At 42.9% G+C, this 24,223-nt stretch overlaps 1 protein-coding gene across 1 annotated transcript; it reads left to right on the forward strand.

The window, feature by feature from the left end:
• Positions 1–413: 413 nt before the first annotated feature.
• Positions 414–23,610, forward strand: sdc2 (syndecan 2). Its single transcript, XM_052071649.1, has 5 exons — positions 414–830; positions 19,494–19,608; positions 19,790–19,962; positions 21,445–21,577; positions 23,048–23,610. The coding sequence occupies exons 1-5, from the start codon at positions 771–773 to the stop codon at positions 23,209–23,211; spliced, it is 645 nt and encodes a 214-aa protein (XP_051927609.1). The 5' UTR covers positions 414–770; the 3' UTR covers positions 23,212–23,610.
• Positions 23,611–24,223: the final 613 nt, after the last annotated feature.

Below are 24,223 nucleotides of genomic sequence, written 5' to 3' on the forward strand. Positions count from 1 at the left end.
TCTTAGGTGTAGGGTTCGCATTCACCAGCAGGGGGAGGCATTGCACACAAATGTTTCGACCCAATTGGGCGCTGCTTGACAAACCGATCAAAAGTAACATTTCAAATAGAGAAACAAATGTACAAAAATGACTTTGGAGTAAGCAAACATTTGTTTGTACGTGTAACCATTCATTAGTCTTTAGTCCGAATGTACCCTCGTACTCTATCAGCCTCCCAAGCAACGAACCGTCATTCATTTCCAAACGGACGTGTAATACAAACAATTTGGACAGCTCCGTAACTCGACGAGTTTAATCGTAAACACGCTCGAGTGTTTCACTTTTGTGCGCTCCGAGGCGGGCTGGAAGGGTGGGGGGGGGGGGGGGGGGGGGATAGAGAGAGATACAGAGACAGAGACAGAGAGAGAGAGAGAGAGAGAGAGAGAGAGAGAGAGAGGGAGAGAGAGCGAGAAGCTCGACCGACGCGTCTCGCGTGGATTTTACCAACCAAGGCAGCGCGCGAAGGACTTTGCTCTTATACCCCGCTTTATTTTTGCATTTATTTGTCAAATGTACTAAAACTGGGCTTACGAAGCAAACTACACGAGAAGCAGCAGCCGGGGTGGAATAAAACAAACAAACGCAACACGTATCCGGTAGTGGTCCCAAGAGAGAAACGACAGGAGTTTGGAGCCAGACGTGGAAAGCAAAGCGAAGTAAGGGACGGGGAAAAGACGGCATTTCGCTTGCTGTGCAGCACTACCCTCTGCAACAACAAAAAAACGGAATAATGAGGAACGTTTGCTTCATTTTGACCCTCGGCTTGGCAGTCTACCTCTCCGGGGAAAGGGTAAGTTTGTGAAGAGCAACTCTAAAACGGGCATTGAGTGGAGCGTTGTGGGGGGAAGAAAGCAACTTACAGCTCAACTCCAGACCGACGTCGAGATTTTCAACATTATGATGCGAAATATCGCTTTTTTTTAGGTCGTCTGATCAATAATACACCGACGACGCGCTGATCCACTCAGCATCTCAAAATCGGCTGTTGAGCTAAAAAGCAACTCACGGTGTGCAGAATTTTAATTATCGATGAGCTTAAGTGAACTCACGTGTCAAGTTAAACACTGCTTGGATGCTTATTTAAAAAATAAATAAATAAATCAAGGCGTCACGTGCCATTGATAACGTGACGTCAGGAAATAAATGCTTAAATCCCATATTAAGCATGTCTTACAATTCGACTATGACTTTCAGTGGAATACAAATAAAGTAGCTGAAATCGCGGTTTACAACAAACTAAAGTGGCGACAGCATTACAAACACAGATTCTAATGAAATCGAGCCAATGCCAAAATATAACACACATCCTGCCGAAAAAGATGCTATTATTTTGATTCACACTGTCCTTTTTTCACCTTTACTTTGTTGATCTGAGTGCCAAACAATGGTTTAAGTGGATTAAAAATAAAATGTCGGTAATCCCCTTACTCGACTGTTCCCAGGAAAATTAGGCCGTGGGTAACAGCTGATCATTAAGTTAACCAACTAATAAATAAATAAAAAAATTGAAGAAATAAATTGTACACTAATTAATATGTTATTTGGTCATTTGACCAACAGTCTGGCCACTCTTGTTCTGTGCAATTATTGTTGACATGGCTCGCAACAAGTGAGTCAGAAACGCCAACGTTACAGTGAGCTGGCTGCTCTTCACAAGTACAATTAACGGGGTTTGTCATCACAAGATTTTTGGAAAATAACTTTTAAGTGCAAAGCAAGGCAAGATACCTTCTTATTTTATCAGAAAAGAATGGAAAAAGAACCGCGAATGACAAATAACTCAAGATGCAATTTTAGGAGCATAGTTTTTCTGTAAACGCGGAGAGTGAATTACAAACTAGCCTATGTTGACATCTTCGAAAAAGAATAAATGAAAGAAAACAAAGCCACAGTTGTCTGATTCCTTGCTGTTGCTAGCCGGGCACTCGTCGTTAGCAGCTAGCCGCTGTCCTCGAACAGCGGGTACTCGCACTGTATCGTACAATGACGGCATAATTAACTTCCGGTTTCTTAGTATCCTACATTAGCAATTGGATATCATTTCGGGGTGACGTGTTGCCGTTGGTTCCATCTACGCATGCAATAACAACTGTGATAAGGCATATCAAAATGTCAAAAACATAAGCTAGCCATCGCTCCGCCGTGTGAGCCAACTTCAAAATAAAAGCCTGCTAAGTCTATTGCACTGGCTTTTATTTTGAAGTTTGCCTTTGCGTTGGCGCCGTGTTACATTATGTGTATGTCTAAATGACGGCCCACTTCAAGCACTGCCTTCAAGTATCTGCATGCAGCCCTTTTCAAATTAGCCTGGTGGTTGCAGTGGCAGATTTTGCTGCCTGTCATTACTGCCTATTCCCCCCACTCCTGTTGTTTCCCTGTGGGTTGGGACTTGCCGCCTGGCCCACTGCCTGGTCTTGTGTCCGAACTGGTGGTCCAATTAGCCACATCAGACACTCCAGGACTTTGTTTTGATGTTTTGACGCGGTTACATTTGACTGTGCATACTCATTTTTGACCCTGGTGTTGCCATCGTGTGACTGTTAGCGTAAACAATCCCTGTTCAACGACACCATTGAGACAGTGCGCGTTTAAATATAGTATTGGTTATAGTATCGGATTTCATGCGAGCGTAAAAAAAAAAATGTAGCTCGTTTTTTCTCGAGCTTTACATACAATAGGACATCTTGCAAATAAATCACATACACTTTAACCTGATCAATTTCATTTTCCTCTTTATCAGCGTGCCCGAAGCCCCCCCCCCCCCGTCACTCGACACATAACACATTGATTGTCTTTTGGAGCAACGGTCGACTTGTGGTAGATAACCTGCTGTAGGCTAATTTGTTTGTGTTTTAATTAGCAAATATCATGAGCATTATTGGGTGGCTAATAGAGCACGTGGATAAAACGCCATCCCTCGGAGTTTATGTCACCATCATGAAAGCTACTGACAAAAATAAAAGCTTGGGCTTGAAAGTGTTTTGCTGCCTTCTACTCATTAAACGTAACGTGTAGATCATGGTTGTCAAACTCATTTCATATTGTGGGCCGCATACGGCCTCGGTTGTTGTCAGGTGGGCCAGACCATTAAAATTTTACCATAGTCTGCTATAAATAACCAAAATATCATGTCTTTCCTTTGTTTTGATATAGCGAAGCACAAAAACACGAGGAAAATGTTGAAATGTACCTACATTTCATATACCCATACCTGTCAACTTTTCGGAGCGCCAACCTGTATAAACTACCAAAAAAATCCTTATAAAGAGCAAAAAAATCCGTATAACATAACAAAGCATTTTATATGTCAAAATAACAGCAGAAAAAAACCCACGAAATTTTCAATGATATTTATTGTAGCTCTCCATAATACACGTGATTTACTGGAAAGTTACCGGAAATGAAAGCATTCAAGTAGACTAGCACCATTCTGGACAAAAGCAAACGGAACTACCTGTAAGGGGGGAAAAAAAACCCTGTAAATTTTCAGAATCCGTATGATTTGTGCGATACGGCCATTTACGTAAGATTCACCACAAAATCCGTATGAACTATGGCTAAACCGTATGAGTTGACAGGTATGTATACCTAACATTTCATAAAACACCTTAGATTTCCTTAGACACATGTTCAATTTACTTTTATCATTCACATATATGCATTGCAACTGATCCCACTGATTGTACAATGGCACAAGACTTAAACAAGTAATTAGTATTTAAAAATATAGTCATGCATTTTAAGAGTAAACGAGATTTCTAAAGAAAATATTTTTTTTAAACCATTTACATATGTGCATATGAAATCTAAATAACTAAGTAACCCCCGCTTACACTTTACAAACTAAAGAGAAAACAGTGTGCGTATAATACATGAATTGCATTTTATTAAAAATATTAATTCAGTGTCTTTTTATGCATTTTTAAATTTTTTAATTATCCCGCGGGCCTGATCGAACCCCACCGGGGGCCGGTTCTGGCCCGTGGGCTGCATGTTTGACAACTTGGTGTAGATGGAAAGGACCAAAGGGTTTTTTTTTTTACACATTTCAGTAGACCACTGAACCATTTTCCACTTGTTTGATCGCTCATGCATTTAAACGGAGATGTTGTGGTGCGAATAACTTCCAAGTTAAATCGTCAACATTCTGTAACATACTGCAAATGAATTATAATCTATCACATCTGTAGATTCTCAAAATATGTACATATAAAGTAGAATGCAAATCAACCTAAACCAAACAAATATTGGCAGTAATGGACCTGAAATGACGAGCGATGATTGTGCGGGGAATTTAAGACGGAGGCAGTCATGTGGTGAACACAATCTGAAGGTGAAAGTTCTCTCAGCCACTTTCTCAAAAGAGCCTATGAGGTCAGATTGCGTTGATAAACTACTTAACTACCTTCAAAATTGTCAAAAGGAAAAAAAAGGAGGAGCCTTTCGCAAAATGTTACTTCAAGGGTATTAAGTGGAACCCACATTTGAAAGACTTAAAAAAAAAAAACTGCTTTGTATTGCGATCATCTCAGGCCCCAAGGAGTTTTCGAGCTTAATTTTCCGCTTTGAATGATAGCTTTGCATCTGCTGATTTGGTGGCAATGAAATGAGCCCTTGTGGGCTGACCTTCCGCCCAACTTACACTGTGCGCAAAACATATTTTCACACGTCATTTACTTTCGGATGCACTTGGACACAATCTCCGTGTTTGTTGATGACACTCTTTTCCAGGCTGCGGAAGGAAGACACAGGGCTTTGTTGGGAAAGCGTGGACCTTTCAGCAGCTAAATTAGGTGTCGACATGCGCCTTTTTCCAGATTAATTAAACAAAAAATGAACATAAGATGAGCAAGCTAGAAAAAGTTTGCTACATCAGTGTTTTGATGGAGGCTTGAAATGAAGTCACACGCCGTCTCATTGAAAAAGAAGCCAGATGCTGTGCTGTAGCCTCTGCTGTTGTATATTTAATGATGAGCTTTTTATTTTGCATTAACCGAGAACTCATCAAATTGAAGATGCAGACCTTCCCCACCTTCCCTATTCCATGCTTGTGATTGTGTTGTATCGCACCGCTTTGGTTTCTTTTCGAAATAAATACGCCACCGTCAAACAGGATGCCTGTTGTTGCTACCCTTCAGGGAGCCACCTCAATTTTCTGACATTCAAACGCTTCAGGGGGCGTAATTCGCTTGGCCCCGGCTTGCCATACGTTACGCAATCTTTAAATGGACCTTAGACAAGAATTGGAAGCGGTGGCCCCGCTAGACCACTGAGAACGCAACCGTTTCAGTCACCCTGCTCCTTTTCTCACTCAAGCAGATGCTCACTGATCCACAAACAACAATGTTGAATCCCGTGTCTTGTTCCTGTCTGCCCCTTTTACACGGAAAGAAGACCTCATCGCATTGACGCGTCACAAATGAAGATTGATTGCTTGCTACCTAGCTAGCTAGCATGTAAGCAACCTAGCATGCTAGCTACCTAGCTAGCTAGTTTGAATTATCCAGGTATCAATTAAAAAAAACAAAACATCTGTATTTGCAATTAGTAGCCAGAATAATGTGTTTACGTCGATGTTTTGTTTCAGTTTGACTCACGGGGAAATCTGATTTTAAAAAATGTCTCAGATTGTGGCATGGTATGACAGGGCACATGGCTGCTGTCACCCCCCCCCCCCCCCCCCCCGCCCCCCCACTTTATTCAGTTCTTTCCATCTATTTGGGGTGGGATAGGTTATGACACCATTTGGCTACTTCATATCCACTGTAACAGCAGTTCTTGGTTTTACTGGAACACACAATTATCAACCAAAAAGAGAATGTGCATATACTGTATCAGATTAAATATTAACTTTGAAAAAAGGGAACTCTCTGATCTTTTTTCTGCTCTTACCCTTAATTCTCCTTTCCCCTCCATTTATTTAGTTCAGGAAATGGAAACTTGGCAATGTGCTAGGGGAGGGCGTTGTGACAAAAAGAAACGTGGAGGAAAACTCCTTGTGTCAGGACGTCTGTTTCCACCCCCCCACCCCACCCTTTTTCATTCTGATTTTATTGTCTACCTCCAGTTTGAGAAGGGGAGTCTGCGACCGAGGACAGAGAAGTCGTTAGTGTTGGGGGGGTGGGTGATAAGTGTGAAGCGTGTATCCCTTTTGCCGTGCAGGACTTTCCCAAAAGAGGATCTGACTGCCTCTTTGTTGTGCGAAGTGTGAAAAGGATGGAAGAAAAAGACGCGTAAAAGTTTATCATTCACACAAAGCTAATTCTTATCCCCCCCCCCCAAAAAAAAAAATCTTCAACTTTAACGATTCAATTGTGCTAGGTCGCGGAGCCTCTCGCTTTTAAAGTTCATGGAGCTTGACCGTTGCTTTTCATCTACCGTACGAAAGAAAAATACATGTAAATGTAAAGCAGGGCAAGTTTTCATCAAAATAAGAAACACATGGCTCGGTTGCCTCATCACGATGAGATGTCAAGGCGCATAAAAGCCGGGTCACTACAGTTCGAGCAATAATATATTTTTGGATCCATGCGAGTGCCGTTGCGCGTGTTAAAAATAAATACATTTTTAAAAAAGTCAAATGCTGCGTGTGCAACTGACTTTGTTCTATTTGATGGCTAATAGTCCTGTAGCCCGGTAATCCAGTGGTTAGCACGTCGGCTTCACAGTGCAGAGGTACCGGGTTCGATTCCAGCTCCGGCCTCCCTGTGTGGAGTTTGCATGTTCTCCCCGGGCCTGCGTGGGTTTTCTCCGGGTGCTCCGGTTTCCTCCCACATTCCAAAAACATGCGTGGCAGGCTGATTGAACACTCTAAATTGTCCCTAGGTGTGAGTGTGAGTGCGAATGGTTGTTCGTTTCTGTGTGCCCTGCGATTGGCTGGCAACCGATTCAGGGTGTCCCCCGCCTACTGCCCAAAGACAGCTGGGATAGGCTCCAGCACCCCCCGCGACCCTTGTGAGGATCAAGCGGTTCGGAAGATGAATGAATGAATAATATGCGAGCCACATGTGTTCCATCTAACTGTCCAAAAACTACTGTCTTTTTAAAGCCATGACATCAGTTAGATTTTTTTTTCCATTCCAAGATCGCTGTGGAACATGGCAAACTACCCATTTCACACATCTGTGCTTGCTCCAACGTACTTTTAAAAATCAAATATAATAAATAAATAATAAATGATTAATTAAATCATCTTTAAAACGGATTAAACCAAAAATCTGGACTGTACTCCAACGTGTGGCGTTTCTATTCCATCACCTCGTAGCGCATTTCAAAACAGCACACGAGTTGAGTAAATTAGGGCCTCGATGTGAGTTGTGCACCTTGGACGCAAATTACACTTAATGGAAGTGGCTTCATTTGGAAGCATTTGCATGAGAATAATTGGTTGTCTCAAAAAAAAAAAAAGCGCTGAGCCCACGTGAGATTTCACGATAAATTTCACAAAACGCCAACGCAGGGCGGTGTGTCAACATATCCCATGCAGTAAATATCATCAATATTCATTCGCCGCTCATTTTTGTTGCAGCTGAAATTTGAGTCGAAAATCGTAACGTTTCAACAAATACCCCAAACGGTTTATTCTTGACACAAAATGTTTCTGTGCCTTTTCAATCTCAAGCATATGGCCATTAAAAAAAAGAATGTATTGCAATTTATTTCAGTTCTGTATTTTAATGTGAAGGAGTCGCCCAACCGATTTATATCCAGATGTTCATTTGCACTGTTACGCTCTTAAATTAACAGTTAATAGTTGAGATCAAAAATATAAAAGGCGCTGCATTTTTTTCCCCATGATGCTATTATACGTTTGCTAGCGACAAGCAACTGCAGCGCTGACGACAGATTATCCATAATTGGCACATATTGTGTGTCAATGTTACTTTTCTACTGTAAAGATGCAGTTGTAATCTATGATGTTAAAAGACGAATACTCAGATAATTGTTGTTTTTTTTTTTTTTGCTCTGACTTGTAGCCGGCAAATTAATCTTGACTAATGCACACAGTTAACGGCCATCTGTGCCCTCGAATGCTGTCTGCGGTTAAACCCTTTCAGCAGAATAACCCGCCACACCAGTGCGCCATTATTCAGGCAGACTTGGTGTATCATTCGGCGCGCAGCCTTAGAAACCAAATCGCGCGCGCCGCATGGAACGTATTTTGATTTTCGAAAGAAAATAAGTACACGCTTCGTTAAAAAGTTCACGTTTTGGATTTAACTGCGCAGAGGGTTGTCTACATGGCATGTGCGTTGCAAAATGAACCCGGAATAGGTGAAATCCAGGAAGTACTCAGTGTACCTGCTCCTCAAGGTTTCCTTCCAAGCTTCGAAAGACTTGACGTGTCGACCGGTGTTCAACAGCCATCATTGTTCACACGTCCATCGCCGATAAACACAATTTTTGGGTGGAAAAACTATGACAAATAAATACAATTACACAATGTACAACATACAGTACTGACGTTCACACCACTTGCGCCACAACTTAGACAGGCATTTAGCTGGTCTAAAATCGAGCCGGCTTTTGGTCGTGACATAACTTCACGCTACAATTAGAGAGAGCTTTTCTGTAATTGACTCGAAACTGCCGTGCTTGAGAGCATCTGGTGAAGGCGAATCTCGCAACATCTGTTCATGGCAGATGAACATCGCTGCTGACAAATTCACCTGATTGCATATAGTTCTGCTTCCATTTAGTGGGTTTGCACTTAGCTCCATTTGATTCGGTGAGGCTTTTAGTCGAACTTTTTGTCAGACTTTAAGTGCACATGCTGCTGTAAACATCTGTCGCCTGGCGGGGTTTTGATAGTGGCTCTATCCCCAGCTTCCCCATTAGACTTGCGTCAATGATGTCACTTAAATTCTCCGTAATTTTATTTTCCACTGACTTGACGCCACCATCTTAGTTAAGAAAAAAAAAAAGTGGTAAAATAAACCTGGAGCCCTGGGTGGAGCGGTCTATGAGAACATTGTGTTGTTTTAGGACCTTTTAGGAAAACCAGCCTGAATTTTTTTTTTTTTTAAACCACACATTCTTGCTTAATAACAGCACGGGGAAAGAACTGGAAAAGTACCCAACTAGAAAATACGGCAGACATATTCCAAAACATGTTTAGGTGATGGAATTTAGTTCCTAATCTTTGTCCTGAACGCACGTGCGGAGGTTGAAATACACTCATGTGGAAAAAATGGTTTTGCTTTACTTGCTAGGAAACATATTACATCCCCCGAATACCATGCGACGAAATCAGTCGTATCTTTTGTTGATGATAGAAACTGAATTTCTAAGCTTGAAATCACGTAGACTGTCGATGCTGTTTTCAAATAATGCATTGAAAAACCTCACCGAATCCCAGAGGCCTGCCTGCATGGCGAACTCTTTGTCCACACGTCCTGCCTGAAGGCGGCCATCTTGCTTTTAACCTTTGACCCAATCAAGGAGCGCACACCTCTAAATGCAATAGACATACCTGGCCAGTGAGGGGCAGACTAAACAAAAACTGACAAAGGTCATGAAAGGTTATGGAAAAAAAGATTTTTGGGTTGTTTTTTTTTTACTCCACAAACAAAAAGAAGCAATTCAGAGATAGCGTCTCCAACGTGTCACATGTATGTATCTTAATTTGAGGTGAAGTGGTCCAATATTATTCTGTGCAATGTTCTTTTTTGTATGTATTTATCATTTTTTGCAATATAAGCCATTACTTGGTGCCACTTTGTCTTGGGGTTGGTTAAAGGAGGATTAGAGTGTGTTACAACAGATATTTTCCATCTCCAAGGCCTTAATATTTTTTCATCATCAGGCATTCGCAGCCCAGACTGGATTAGAGCGACACGATGGCGCCTCCTCACCGCATTGCAGATGAGCTGACGTATGACCGTGACATGTTTTGGTCATACGGTCAAAATGACACACCCTCTCATCATATAAGCACGTGGTGAATCTGCACATGACAAAAGGCCATTTTCCCCTTTGTTCAGTTTCATCGACGTAAACACACGCGTGCCGCCGTGCACGCGCCAGCGCGTTTGCCAGCAAACTTACAAACGTGCTCACCGCCGAGGCAGGATTAGCCCCGGATAATGGGATCAGAGAGCAGCACCTGTCGCACCTCTCCTGTCATGTCACACTCGCTATGTTCGTTTCCTTTCCTGATTCCTTTTTTTTTTGTTGACAGAATTGAGTTATCTATTGCCTTGCTCACATCCTTCTTCTCGTCAAATAGTGTTCACGTGACGCACAGCATATTGTCTGATCAAAAAAAAAACAATCTCTAGCGTTGTCAGTTTTTCTTTACTCAATCCTTCAATTTTTTTTTAAGTATGCGGATGTCTTTTTCATCGATGCCATCATGGGTCCAACCCCCCACACTGTAGTCCCCATGGCCTTCCAACTCCCCCCTCCGAGTGCAAATCCTCTTAAGCCAAGCCTTGGATGGATATTCAATTGCTGCAGCGGGGATTGCATCAGATCAGTCAACAAAGCGGCAAAATCATCCTCCTCCCCCCCACCTTGCATGCCATCGCTCCATCTGCTTCTCTTTCACTCTACCACCTTTTGGCTTTCGGCCATCATGGGGAATTTGACCAGAGCTACAAGTTAGACCGAGGAATCACGTCCCATTCAATCCTCAAGCACATTTACAGCAAGGTGTTAATGTCACAAAAAAAGGATGTTTGGGGGGGGGATTGGCTAGATTGGCAGAAAAAAAGGAAATAAGCAAGACTTTGGTACTAAAAGAATGCGTACCCAACACCTTGCCGTTATTTTTCCGCAACGCTAGTTCACACGCGAGCAAGAGTTGATGCTAAGCATGCACTTGCGGCGATAAAGTGACAGCGAAAAGCAGACCCGGAGGTGTGAGAGAAATAAAGTGTCCCTGGGACAACTGAGCACTTGAAAGGTGCAGCGGAGAAACTGCTTAACCCGAATAGAACGTTCTAACAGCCCCTCCCTTCACACCTTATAGAATCATTGCTGTAAATTGCAATGAAGTCATGACACATTTGGGGGGGGGGATTGACACCACGTGACCAAACTTTAACCCTTTAATGCACCCAAACCGAAACACTTGTGCGTCACACAGGTAATATTTCGCATTACTTGAACAAGAAACAATAAAGGGAGGGCACAAAAACTACAAAGGCTTTTTTTATACAACAAGCATTCGCATTCATAAAACCTAATTATCGTCAGATACATAAAACCAAACAAATTCCAGGCTGTGCTTTTATTCGTTAAAAAAAGAAAAGTGAATAGCATTGTGCCCAAATGAGCTGCAACAGTTGATCATCCAGTATGCTTGTCTCTTTTTGAACCTGTTAGTGTGTGAGTGTGGACGGCGTTTATCGGGTCACCGCGCAGGTTAAACCAACATCGTCCGGAGCATATGTGCTCACGCTCAATTGGGAGTTTGTGTCGCCGCACTTTCTGTGCGTGTCTTTATGTGTCCCGGGCAAAGGTGAAGCGTGGGCGGCAGAGGTTTATAGAACGGAATGATCGATCTCAGCTGGAACCCATCGCCGCCACGTCAAGTCCGAGCACTTAAGTCATCATTAGCGGCTTTATTGATCGCATTCGAGAGTGTCGATTGAATTAGGAATTAAAATTTTGCTGACTTGAATATTAATTTGGGTGTCACGCGGTGCTCTCTTTGCAATTAGGTTAGCAACCTCCGTAGTTGGAATGGCTATAAAAGTATCAAAAAGTCATTTTTGGGGGGGTAGAAATAAAATAATGATATGCTGCAAAAGTTTGAAGGCCCATAAGCAGCTCCAACTATTCATAAGCAGCGAGTAAAAAAAATAATAAATAGCCACTGGGAAAAAAAAATCTCCACAAATGACAAACAACCATGTGCGCTCACACTCACACCTAGCGACAATTTGGAGTGTTCAATCAGCCTGCCATGCATGTGTTTGGAAAGTGAGAGGAAACCGGAGTACCCGCAAAAAAACCCACACAGGCACGGGGAGAAAATGAAAACTCCACACAGGAAAGCCGCAGCCGGAATTGAACCCTGCACCTCTGCACTGCGTGCTAACCAGTCGACCAGCAGGCCAGCATGTCTAATAATCAAAATTGGAAATGGGAATGGGGTCAAAGGCCAACATTTCCCGGCAAATAATTGGGGATTTTGCATTTAACCATCCCTGAAACAGAGATGAAGAGAGACCTTGTTTCTTTCTTGCTCACCCGCTACATATCTTCCCTCCTTCTGTGAAGCGGAGATCTTGCTCAGCTTTCAAACCAGCCGTGATTCATTTTTGCCTAACCACACAGCAGACAAGACGGTTCTGGGGCCCTTGCTTCTCATGTACGCGGCATATGCCTCCATCAAGGGAGAACTGGAGCATCTTGGTGCCAAGAATAGTGCTACGGGTATATAGACGCATCCGTTCTGGTGTCCTGAACCAAGGGTCAAATAATTGCACGGAAACATGAGAAACCTTGAGTGGTATTGTGTTTGTAAGCACACCCAGTGTGAAATTTGCATCATTATTTGTCATTATTCAAAGCTCAGCACGCTTCACATGCAAAAAGGGTGTATAGGTATCAAATTGAAAAGGGAATTACATTTCTTTCCAGTAAGGTTTTGTTTTATTTTGAAGAATCTCTTGAGTCAAACTAAAAAAAAAAGAGAGCTTTGGAAAGTCATGATTCCAAATTGCCAGCTCTTCATTTTATTTTATAAAATAGAAACACTGAACCACGAAGGGCATTTGTCGATCCGAATCTTTTGCGAAGATGGATATTTTGAATCCTTGAGAATGTTTTTGTGCCATCATTTTAATCATAAAATAAATTCCCCAGCTTTCCCTATTTTATTTCTGGAGGGAAGAAAGATGGCAAATCTTTCCCTCCTCTGTGTTACATATGACAGGAAGTTGAAGCCATTTCCCAACGTCTAATGTTTCACATCTAACAAAGAATGAAGCCCTTTTTTTTTCATGTGTATCAGGAGTCGTTTAACCGGGCTGAGGAATTTCCCCAATTCCCAATCTGGGGGAGCAAAAGAAGGCAGGCATATAGGTGGGGAGGAGAACAGGGGGCGCATTTTGCAAAGGGAGCAGTGGAGCTGGCGGACTCTGGGAATTTGCTACTTCTTAGTGCAGAAAGGCAGTCACGCTCTGTGAGCGCTGGATACCACAGCACTGAGGTATTCTTGAAACGAGGCCATATGAACTCCACATTGTTGGGTTTTTTTTTCGGCTATGTGAGATCGGGCAGCAATGAGTGAGAAATGTTATCAGGTGGCTGTCATTTCTCGGCGCCAATCCCATCGTTGTCCCGAGAGAGGCAGCTGACAGCCTTTAATCAGTTTTGTTGAAATGCTTGAGTAATTAAAGCAAAATGAAATCAACCCGTAATGCGTCGCGGAAGGTTGGCTTTTCATACACACGGTGAAAGGATTGCGGGATGATTCCATGCTATTTCCTTTTCTTTCTTTATTTGAGCATGTCTGTTTTTCGAGGAAACCTGGAAATGGACTTTCTTCCTGTTCGGAAGCAATAGTGCAAGGGAGGAAATAATCGAGGCTGTATTGTGTTTTTCTATGTCTGAAGGGAAGGAAAAGCCAGTGAGGCATGTCACATATGATACTGACTCAAAAGCGTTATGGTTGAGTTATGGTTGACCGGTCATGTATATGTTAAGGGAGGACGACAAATTGTGTCAGCCCGTTTGCTGGAAAACAACAAAGGAACAACCAGGCACCCATTTACTGTACTTTAAATGCTTGAACATGACTTCATGGAACGACTTTAATCTATTAACCTACCACTCGATTCCTACCTCAGGATCAAGTTATACGAACAGCGAAAAGCAGACTGGACGATTATGAAACGCGTGCAAAGTATTGTAGGCGTCCGGACCCGTTTTACATTGTTGGATGAGGTGGCCATTTTGTGCTAGCGGTTACCACAGTGAACGCTAGCAAAGCTGTGTAGTCATGCGAGTGAAAGACGGGCAAGGATAAGTCAGGGAAGGGGATTTTACAGGGAAATATTAAACCACAAATTTTCAAGCGGTAAAGTTCACTCTTACTTTTCACGAAAGGCTCACTTCTACTTTGCCGTAAAGTGGCTGAAGGTGGAACACTAAGTTCTCTCGACGCGGTGAACACTCACAGCGGGACTCCTCACGTCCACTGCTCGGTTTAAGATTTCTTTTTTTAACATGTCTTTATTATTAGGACTAAAAACGTAAAGTTAGTAGATTTAGCCAAATCAAACTATCTCACCATTCTCTTTTTTCTCTATAATTTCCTTTTAAAAAAAACTGTCATAACGTTAGCTTTACTAGAAACATTATCGTGAGCAGTTTTCCTTTATTTGGAGGCATACTGAGGGCTAAGTTAGAGGGGGAAAAAAAGAGATTCCTTCAATATGTAACGCACGGTGTCAACGATCTGTACACGGTGCGAGAAGAAAAGTGCAAGTGAGCCTTCGAGAGCCATCATAAGACGGCTCATGAAAAATGGTGCGTGAACACTCCAATCCGAATTTCCTCACATTCAACCAAGTCCCGTTCCGTATGTGTATCGTAGTCGTCTTTGGCATCAGATGCGACAGATTGATCCACTGTGCCGACGCAGTGAGCACTCGGAGAAAGCACGCACGTGCGGTTTTACATCGTGTACTAGATCTTCAGAGGGACGTAAAATTGCGCCTAATGCGTCTTTAAAAACTGTGCCTTATCCTCTGAATAATAGGTTGATGGAGAATGAAAAAAATAAAAGTTTTCTCACACTCGTGGCAATTTTCCTTTGGAGCTGAATGTCAAACATCTGTTTCCTGGCACACACGGTTGCACTTCAGAAGATTTTATATTTCAGGTCTGTGATGAAGGCATTCTCAGTCTAGTAAAAATGAATTTTTTGGGTGAGACATCTGTTACTGTTATGAAGCTCAGAATGCTAACTGCTCAAAGACACGACATTGGGGATAAAACACAGCCGAGCATTCGTCGAAGACACTAAACTGTATAAAAACACAACATATATACGGTAAAGTTAACGGGAACGTTGCGGTGTTCATGAGCGCGTATGCTTTGCTCTTATTTCCAATACAGGGAAACTCCTCTACAACGAAACCTACATGGGCAAAAATAACATCTAGTGTGAAAAAAAGCTTTCAACTACAGAGGCAATGTGATCTAACACCAGGAGCCGGGAGAGTCGCGAGTAAGGGGTTTGTGAGTTTGTGTAACAATAGTAAAGAGACGTAAAGCAAAAAATGTCAAGTCGAGGCGGGCATGTGCCGTATATTTCCGTTGCGCTCTCCGTAGCTCTCTCACACGCACTCAAAACAGCGCCGGAGGAGCTCCAGACCCGACGGGCTCAAAGCGAGTTTGATTTGTGTCGACTTCCGACAGGAACTCCAGCTCTCCTGGGCCTGGCAGCATCAATTAGTTCCTTATTATGATCCCCGGGAGAGCTATAAAAGTTTGAGTGGGTTCAAAGAGCGCAACGGCAGACACACTTAACCCATATTCGCACACGTTTGTACCTCTGTATGTACTTTATTCAGCGTAACGTCATTCACCACGCACACTCGCCCATCTGTAACTTCAAGCATGTGTGACGGCGGCAATCGAAAATCATCCCAAGACAGTGCTGCAGATTTTCAATGAATACATGAGTAGGTTGGAAGTTTTTGTAAATTGGCGGGCCAAACATTTTTCTGGGAGGCGCAGGGTTCGTGTAAGTTTCCAGTTTCTTAACTACGGTTCGTTACTTTGTGTTTCAAAACAGAGATTCTAAGTCAGGGGTCTCCAACGTGGTGCCCGCGAGCACCAGGTAGCCCGTGAGGACCACACCAGTAGCCCGCCAGTGCTAGGATTGTGATTTGCTCGTAGAAATTATGATTTAAAAATGCAAACATGGGCCGTATTATAGATTCTATAGCTACCTATTTAGCTATCGAACTAGCTAGCTACAGTATATATCTAGCTAGCTAATGTTCTAATATTATTAAATGTAATTTGTACAAATGTTATTTCAGACGCGTATCAATTTGGTAGCCCTTCACACAATCAGGACACATGAAGTAGCTCTCACTCTCAAAAAGTTTGGTGACCCCTGTTCTAAGTCATGAGGTAGACTCCAAGACAGAGTTGAAACATCAAGAGTGCGGCAGACGGCTGGAGGAGGATCTCTGTCTGGCAGGCCTCTCGCACTTGACCCCTCCCCATCCCCAGGCCCTCTGAAGTCCCAGTTTTGACATGTACGTGTATTCATCTCAGGCCTTTGAGAGCCAGATGAGGGTGTGTGAATTTTGACAATCACCATTCCCTTTGACCTGACCCAAGTTCATATTTGTGCCGTTGGGGAGAGCAGTTCATCAAAATTCCAGCCCTGTAGGCGCTTGATGATGACATTAAATGACTTACAGTACGTCCCATCAAAGAGCCTCCAATCAGATTTCGACTCTTTGTTGTTACCTTTTTTTCCATGAAAACTATCAAGAATCCAGTTGGGACTTCAAGATCCAGGACTTTCATGCCCGAGACCTAGCACATTGGTTTCCAAAAGATAATTTTGCTCAACAGTTGTCATGTTTTTTGGTACGTGGAGAACATATGTCTTGGGTAAGCGGTGCATTTCTATGGCCGTTTTTGTGAAGGAGAGAGCCTTGACTTAAAGCTTTGAAAATGTGCGCCTTTGTGCGCCCGCTCGACTGCACAATGAGCCTTCAGCCAAGAGCATGTTTGCCTCCTCCTTCCTTTTGAGCTCTCTTCTCTCTAAATGGTGGTCATTTATAGCTTAAGGTGTGCTCCAAGAGCGACTCTTGACGGAGGACTGAAAGCGCTCTCTTCAGTGTTGTGGACGATGGATTTATTTATTTATTTATTTATTAGACTCAACCAGAACCCAGCTGTCCACTGTAGTAGCCACCGTCCCCAAAAGGGTTTTAAACAGTCTTCAGTGATGACTTGACAAACGAAAAGCTCTTCACTCTATTGTATTCAAACTGGAAAAAAAAATGTGACCGAGTGAAATGAGTGGTCAATGGCTGCCGTGGCATAGCTCAGGCTTCTGGTGCCCGCTCGACATTAGTTAGTCGCCAGACTGCCACCTTCGTCCGGCGATAAGAGCGGAATGGAGTCACTACCTGCTAATGTCAACAGAGAGCTCGGTTTATTGAAAATGTCTGCGCCTTAACATCACGTGATGGAGAAAGTTGTCTGTTTCCTCGTTTTATGACGTTTATTTTTCTCAAAATCTTTTTTATTTATTTATTTTAAACTTGAGTCAAAGGACTTCATGGGTGATTCAGTCGCATTAATTTAAAAGGTTGCTTTTAAGCTTCAGGTCTTCTTATTACGAACAAAGTACCTCTCACGCAGTGGTACTGCAAAATTAGCACTTCAAATCCATCACGGACGATCTGGAATTTCTCCGACTGTACGTTTCAGACAAGAACAATTGAAGCGGGCTAATGTGACGTCTGTGTGAACTTGCCGCATGGTGAGGTAAGCACCGGCATCCGTGTGTGATATCTATAATTCTTACGGTGATAATTGCTTTCGACGCCACAGAACGGGAGAAGTGAGTGTCAGCTGTTAAACTTCACACCTTTGTTCCAGGTTCGTGGAAAATCACCGGCGTTCCTGCCTGTGCTATTGATTTGATATAGAAACATTTTTTCTGCACTTTTTGCCTTTTGGTTTGTGTTTATTCCACCACCGAAATTCCGCATGACCCGTCGTTCTGGAAAACAGCGTTCGCCGCTTCGTTTAACCATCGGCAGTATCTTTTGGATTTGGAAGAATAGCGAATAACTTGTGGCGAAAAGAAACAATTGATTGGAACCTCTTGATGCTCCACTCAGTATATTGTTCTTATGATATATATTATATACAGTATATATTTAAGAAAAAAAAAAAACGGCACGCATAAGTAGACTTGAATGACGACGCGGCGTCAAATTAAAACGCTCGCTTGCTGTCCCACACTTACGGATCAACGAACGAACGGAAATACTTTCATTTGTTTCTCGTTGTGCGCGTGTGTGGCCCTCGATCTCATTAGCATCTTTTGTCGCCATGTGAACGGGGCCCCCTTGTCTCGTTTTGCCCCATTGTGCTCATATTATTAGCGATGCATTTTGACCTGTGGAGCACACAGAACACTGAATGGCTCTGCGAGGTCGGCCGCATTGACGGGGCTGATGGGGGAGGGGTCGAAAGGAATAAAAGGCAAGTAAGGTTGAGATAAAGTTGCTTTGAACAAATTCTTTCTTTGATCAGGCGGCTGAGCAATGAAGAGCCTTTCTTTCGCAAGTCACTTGACTGAGGCATTGTTCTGTTTCAATCTTCGCCTCCTCGTCTCTTTCACTTTTCGCTCCTTCAGCGCTGTGGACCAACGTTTTTGTCATGGAGAATCGCCGGCGCCTCTCTTTCATCATGTTTTGACAAAAACGCAATTTGCACAATTACTTAAAAGCACCACAGTTTAGACGCACGTGAATTTTTGTCAACAAAAGGCGCCTTTTTTTATGTCTGTTTTGAATAAATGCGAATGTGTAGCAGTCCAGGATTTTTATCTCGGTAATTATTTTTGAAAAGCTGACAGTGTCGTAATTTTTTTTTTTTTTTGCCCATCTGCACATTATGTCTGCCCAAACATAGCTGGTCTTAAATAGACAATTAGTGTGGTCTAATTTCTCCTTACCCAATTCCTTGGCTTTCTCGCAGCATGTCTATTCTTTGCGTCCAACAAAAGAAAGCCCCCTCATTGGTTTATCTGTCAGGCCAATTGACAGTTCCCTCGTATCCGACGTCTTTCAGCCTCAAGTTTATCAGGGCAACTTCCTTCGAGCTGACCTGGGAACTGTAGCAAACGGATCCACATGGGGATGGCATTTTGTTGTGTGTGCTCTTTATTTTTTTTTCCTTCCATTCTGAGTCGGACTATTAGTATTGAGAAGCTCCAATACAGCCAACTGCAGATTAGTCAATCAGATCTGAATGGATGTTGCCGTGGATGCCGTTATAACCATTCCAGTCACATACGCTCAACACAACACATACATTGCACGCACGCGTATTTAAAAAAAAAAAAATCTATCTGGTGCACATCATGCATACAAGACTTGATCTTTTTTTTTTTTTCCCGAAGAGTGCAGTTGGTTCATTTTTTGTATTCAATTTGAACCCTTTCAATGACAGCGGTTACTACAGCGGACAGTTTATCATGTTATCAGATTACAGGTGCATGAAAGGGTTAATTGACTTTTCTTTTTTTTTTTAAACCATCGCGCTATGTTGATTTGTAGCCTTTTCAAGACCATTCGCCGATTAAGCCAACGATACAAACATTCCGACCAATCGGTCCAGTTTTCAAGACAGTTAGTGGCGGGAGGTGACCAGTTTTAATACATCAGCAGTCCATCGGGGTGCTGTCATGTCACAATTCTTGATAGCTTCCGATTTCTTTGTTTTGCAGATAGCAGAGGCAGCCAAGACTTCCTCCCAGGCTGACGACTTATACCTGGATGACACCGGCTCGGGAGGTTACTACCCCGAAGACGACGATGACTTTAACTCGGGGTCTGGCTCAGGTCAGAAATATTCACTTAAGGTGTATTAGGTGTAATCAAAGCAACATTGCACAAGTACAAGTCGATGTTTCACTCACAGTGTGGGAGTTGAACATTTGCAGAAAATAACGTCATGCGAGTTAAGAGATGAATAGTTTGAGTGCAACAGCTTAATATCAATGTCTATCTCACCCTCTCCCAGGTGCGGGTAAAGAGGTGGCCGAAGAAGTAGTGACCGTCAGTATGGTGTATATCGCACCCAAAGCAATAGATCCCACCAAGGACTCCACCAAAGATTTCAGCACCAAGGTGGAGGCGGCTACAGTCAGAGAAAAGGCCGGCGACGGCGCATCTAAGAAGCCATTCAGAACAGAGGTCAGTTGAACACACACAACGGGGGCCATTGCCTTTCGTATTTACAAGTCTCTAAATCAAGGAAATCCTTGGATGACACAATAGTGGGAACAGGTTGTTGGGTTGATTTGTTGCCAGGCTCCTGAAAACCAGACTAAGCTTTAAGGTGGTGCTTCAAATGAATAATTGACTGGAGGAGCGAACTACAACAAAAGTTGCAGTCATGCGGAGTCTTATGATTTCATGACATCCATGTGAACCAAAAAGGTCGGCAGTGATTGATGAATGATTGTGCATGTGAGTACCGGAGATCATATTCAAATGCAATCACAAAACAAATTTTGCTGATGCGCCTCGGCGAGCAGCACAGTTCTCATGGTAACGTCACAACGTTCAAACGCGCGCACACAAAGCAGCTTTTTAGAATTTAACTCGTTTGTGGGCAGCCCAACTCTTCTTTACAAAATACATAAAGACATACCTGGGATTGAATGACTGGATTCATCCATCCATTTTCCAATCCGCTTCATCCTCACGAGGGTCGCAGGGGGTGCTTGAGCCTATCCCAGCTGTCTTCGGGCAGTAGGCGGGGGACACCCTGAACCGGTTGCCAGCCAATCGCAGGGCGTGCCTGGATTCTTAAAAAAAATTAAAATATTAAATTTTAAAAAATGTTCTTGGCATTGAATGAGATTTATTCATCATTGCTGTCAATCACTGCATTTCAAAATAAATTACGATGAGGGTGGGGGAGAGAACTTGTCACAACTTATATGTCGTTTGCTCATTATAAAAAACAAAAGAAAACACTGAACTCATCTCAAATGTTCATCAAAATGATGTGCCACAGCAACCTTTTTGGGCTAGCTACTCTCTCCCTCTCTCTCTTTGAGCTCGCTACTCTCTCTCTCATACATACATATAATATTATAAAATATATTATTATTATATATATATTTTTAAAACGACACATTATCAGGTGACTCTCATGAAAAAGCTTAACGTTGGTGCTAATGACGCAGGATAAGCGTACTCTGGCCATGCTACATCTCACTTGTGTGCCATGCTCTTAATACACTAGAGAGGATCCTACATCTGTTTGAGATTAGTTGCCAAGGCTTCACTAAAGTGTGGCCTACCTGCTGTCTCACTGACACAAAAATCACGGGGATAACCCGTGATTCCATCCTGGAATCATCCCAGATGCAACCATTCCTCACGCAGACGTCGCTAGGCTATGCTAATCAATGCAGGCAACTTGGATACAGTCCAGTGAAATTTTTAGCTACATGATGTAGGCCTGCTTTGGGTTGACAACCGAGTTAACTCTTTACGACCAGTAAGCAAATCGATGAAGTCCTCAGTGATTGTATCAGAGAATTTGTCCTCCTCCTTCGGTCATTTGTCAGACTCGCAAGCTACCTAAGCTTGACCTAATTTACCCCCTGTACCTTTTGTTTTCTCCTCCTTTCCTTTTCTCTCACATATCCATTTTAAATCCAGGCCCCACCAGTGCCGGTTACAGAGGACATGCAGAGGAACCAGATAACCAGTACAACCAGCGCCCCAGGCTCGGCTCAAGAGCCTATCGAGGTCCGCACCGAGAACCTCTTCCAAAGGACGGAAGTGCTGGCAGGTATGTTACAGCTTAGAGAAATTGAAAAGGTTTTCGAAGTGCTGCTCAAATGTCAGGTCTTCCATTGTCAAGAAAGTTAATTCTTCACTCCCAAAGACGTTTGTTTTCAGGCTTGGTCTAGAACTGGCTGCTACTGACTGAGTTAAAATATTGAGTTACAAAAATAGATTTGAGAAACAAGTGTGACAACTCCATTCTGAACAAATAAGACAAATTAGGGTGGGAGGGGGGACTCCTTCTAACTAGAAGTTCCTGAATGTTGGCGTTTCCCTTTTTTAATGAAGAATTCAGTCATTGCGCTTGTAGTTCATTTCTCCATTTCTTGTCATTTGTGGTATGTCGGGATATTATCGGCATGGAATCTCAATCGTCTTTTCCTTTAAGTCTCCCACTTGATCCACTTCTGAAAATAAATGCCTTTAATAAACTCTCTCCGTCTTTCTCCATGGGACCTTGTAGAGTTCATACCGGTGTGGGCGTTTCAAGCGCCTTCTGCCTGGGTTTCGAGAACACGGATACCGTACTCCGTCTGATCCCATCTGTCTTCTCCCTTGCATGTCTGGAGTTAAAACATTTGATTGGCACCTCCCGTCCGCTTTGTTGTTATATCAACCCCTGAGCTGATCGGCTCAGCCGCCCGCTGACAGCTTGCCTCGCGTCTCACTTCTTTTGATAGGCACATTTTTATCTAGTTTGTGCCGTTTTGGAAGGCTGATTGTTAACCGAGATGAAATTATTCGTGGTCATCTGCGCTCTTGTCCATCTTTGCTTTTTGGTTCTCTTTACAATTAGCACTCATGCATGACGTTTACAGAGAATAGACCATTATTTTATTCCATTTATATTCAATCCACACGTGTGTTACCATATTTTCCGCACCGTGAGGCGCTTTGGAGCCTAAGGCGCACCTTCAATGAATGGCCTATTTTAAAACAGTTTTTCTGTATAGGGCGCACCGCCTGATAAGGCGCATAGAATAGAAGCTACAATAGTGGCCGCGGTTGTGTTAGCATTCCACTAGATGGAGCTACGCTAAAGGGAATAGAATACAATCCAGCTTAATTTACAGAACATTTCAAATACTATGTCCAAGAAATCAGAATATTGATCCATATATAAGGCACATCCGGATTATAAGGCCAAGGAAATTAAAATTAAATGCTTTTAGTTGCACCATATAGTGCAGGAAGTACGGTATTTCCCCCCCACACACAAGTTTCGCAACTGGCCACTGGTGAAGTTATTTACCCAGAGGGCCGAGCGGCCGGTCAACATGTGGAAGCCAAAGGGACCAGAGAGTAGATTGAGGCCCCACTGAGCAGGACGATAAAAAGGCCCATGTGGGAGAGCCGAAATAAGCTAATTGTGGTCGTTTCGTATCATTCGTGGGCAGAGCTGCAGTCAGAGCGAACGAGGTGAATTCATGGACATTTTCTCATCGAAATAACCTCCTCTTTGTGTGCTTGTCAGCTGTTATTGCTGGCGGGGTGATTGGATTCCTGTTCGCCATCTTCCTCATCCTACTCCTGGTTTACCGCATGAGGAAGAAGGACGAGGGCAGCTATGACCTGGGTGAGAGGAAACCTTCCGGCGGAGCCTATCAGAAGGCCCCGACCAAGGAGTTTTATGCATAAAAGGCCCGCCCCACCAGTCATGGGATCAACAAATCACAAGAGGCTGCCCGAGCTGCAGCGCCCGGCAGCAGCGAACATGAGAAACAACAATACGTTACAATGTTGATTCATGGAAAAATAGCGTTAACGGAAAGCTTTTGCATCGCATATTGTTCTTGATTTTTTTTCCTGCCCCCCCTCCCCCTTTTTATTTTCCCAAACAAGCTTTCCTCATTTTATGGCAACTGTCAGTGTATTGTATAAAAAAACAAACAAACAAGATTTTAAAAAAGATATCACAAACAGGATCTGTAAAGGTGAGAAAATCAACTGCATCAGTCTTCTGTCAAAGGAGCTTGTGTTTAGTCACTGACTACTTTTAACTGTAGCAGTATGTGTAAAGAAAAAAAAAAGTCAAAAGTGGAAATAATTGAAAATAATTATACTGTATCAATCCCGCTTTTATGTTTTTTTCCCTTTTTTTTAATTTTGTCTTGGCATGTCTGATGTTGATCTCTAAAGTTGTATGACATTAATTTATCTTTTCTCTGATGTTGAAAAATGCCTTTGTAGTTTTGATGAAGCGCTTTGGTCTTCATATTAACGCTGTTATAAGTCAATGTAAATTTCCTCCCTTCAGGTTGCGATGTTCAATTTTTTTCTGCTCTTGCGCCCATTTTTTTTTTTAAACAAAGGTGAGCATGACATCAAGTCTCGTTTATTTGTTTTATCCACCGCAGTTTGTGTGTGTGTGTGTTTTTTTGGGGGGGGAGGCAGCATTTTGTTTTCAAACCCAGGAATTGGTCAAAGATGGAGGAAGAGTTGTCAGTGTGCTAAAAAAAGAAGACGATAAAAAAAGTCTTGCCCTTTAGATTGCACACTATTGTTTTTTTGGTGGGGGGGGGGGGCTGAAGTCTCATCTACCCCCAATGTGTTAACGGACCGCGTCCTCGCCAAACTAGTGTCCTTCTACCCTTCCTCGGCCTCTTTCTCCCTCTGTTTACCATCCCGCCCACCTTCTTTTTTAGTCCGA

The sequence above is a fragment of the Hippocampus zosterae genome, chromosome 7 (assembly GCF_025434085.1).
Source record: "Hippocampus zosterae strain Florida chromosome 7, ASM2543408v3, whole genome shotgun sequence".
Taxonomy (NCBI): domain Eukaryota; kingdom Metazoa; phylum Chordata; class Actinopteri; order Syngnathiformes; family Syngnathidae; genus Hippocampus; species Hippocampus zosterae.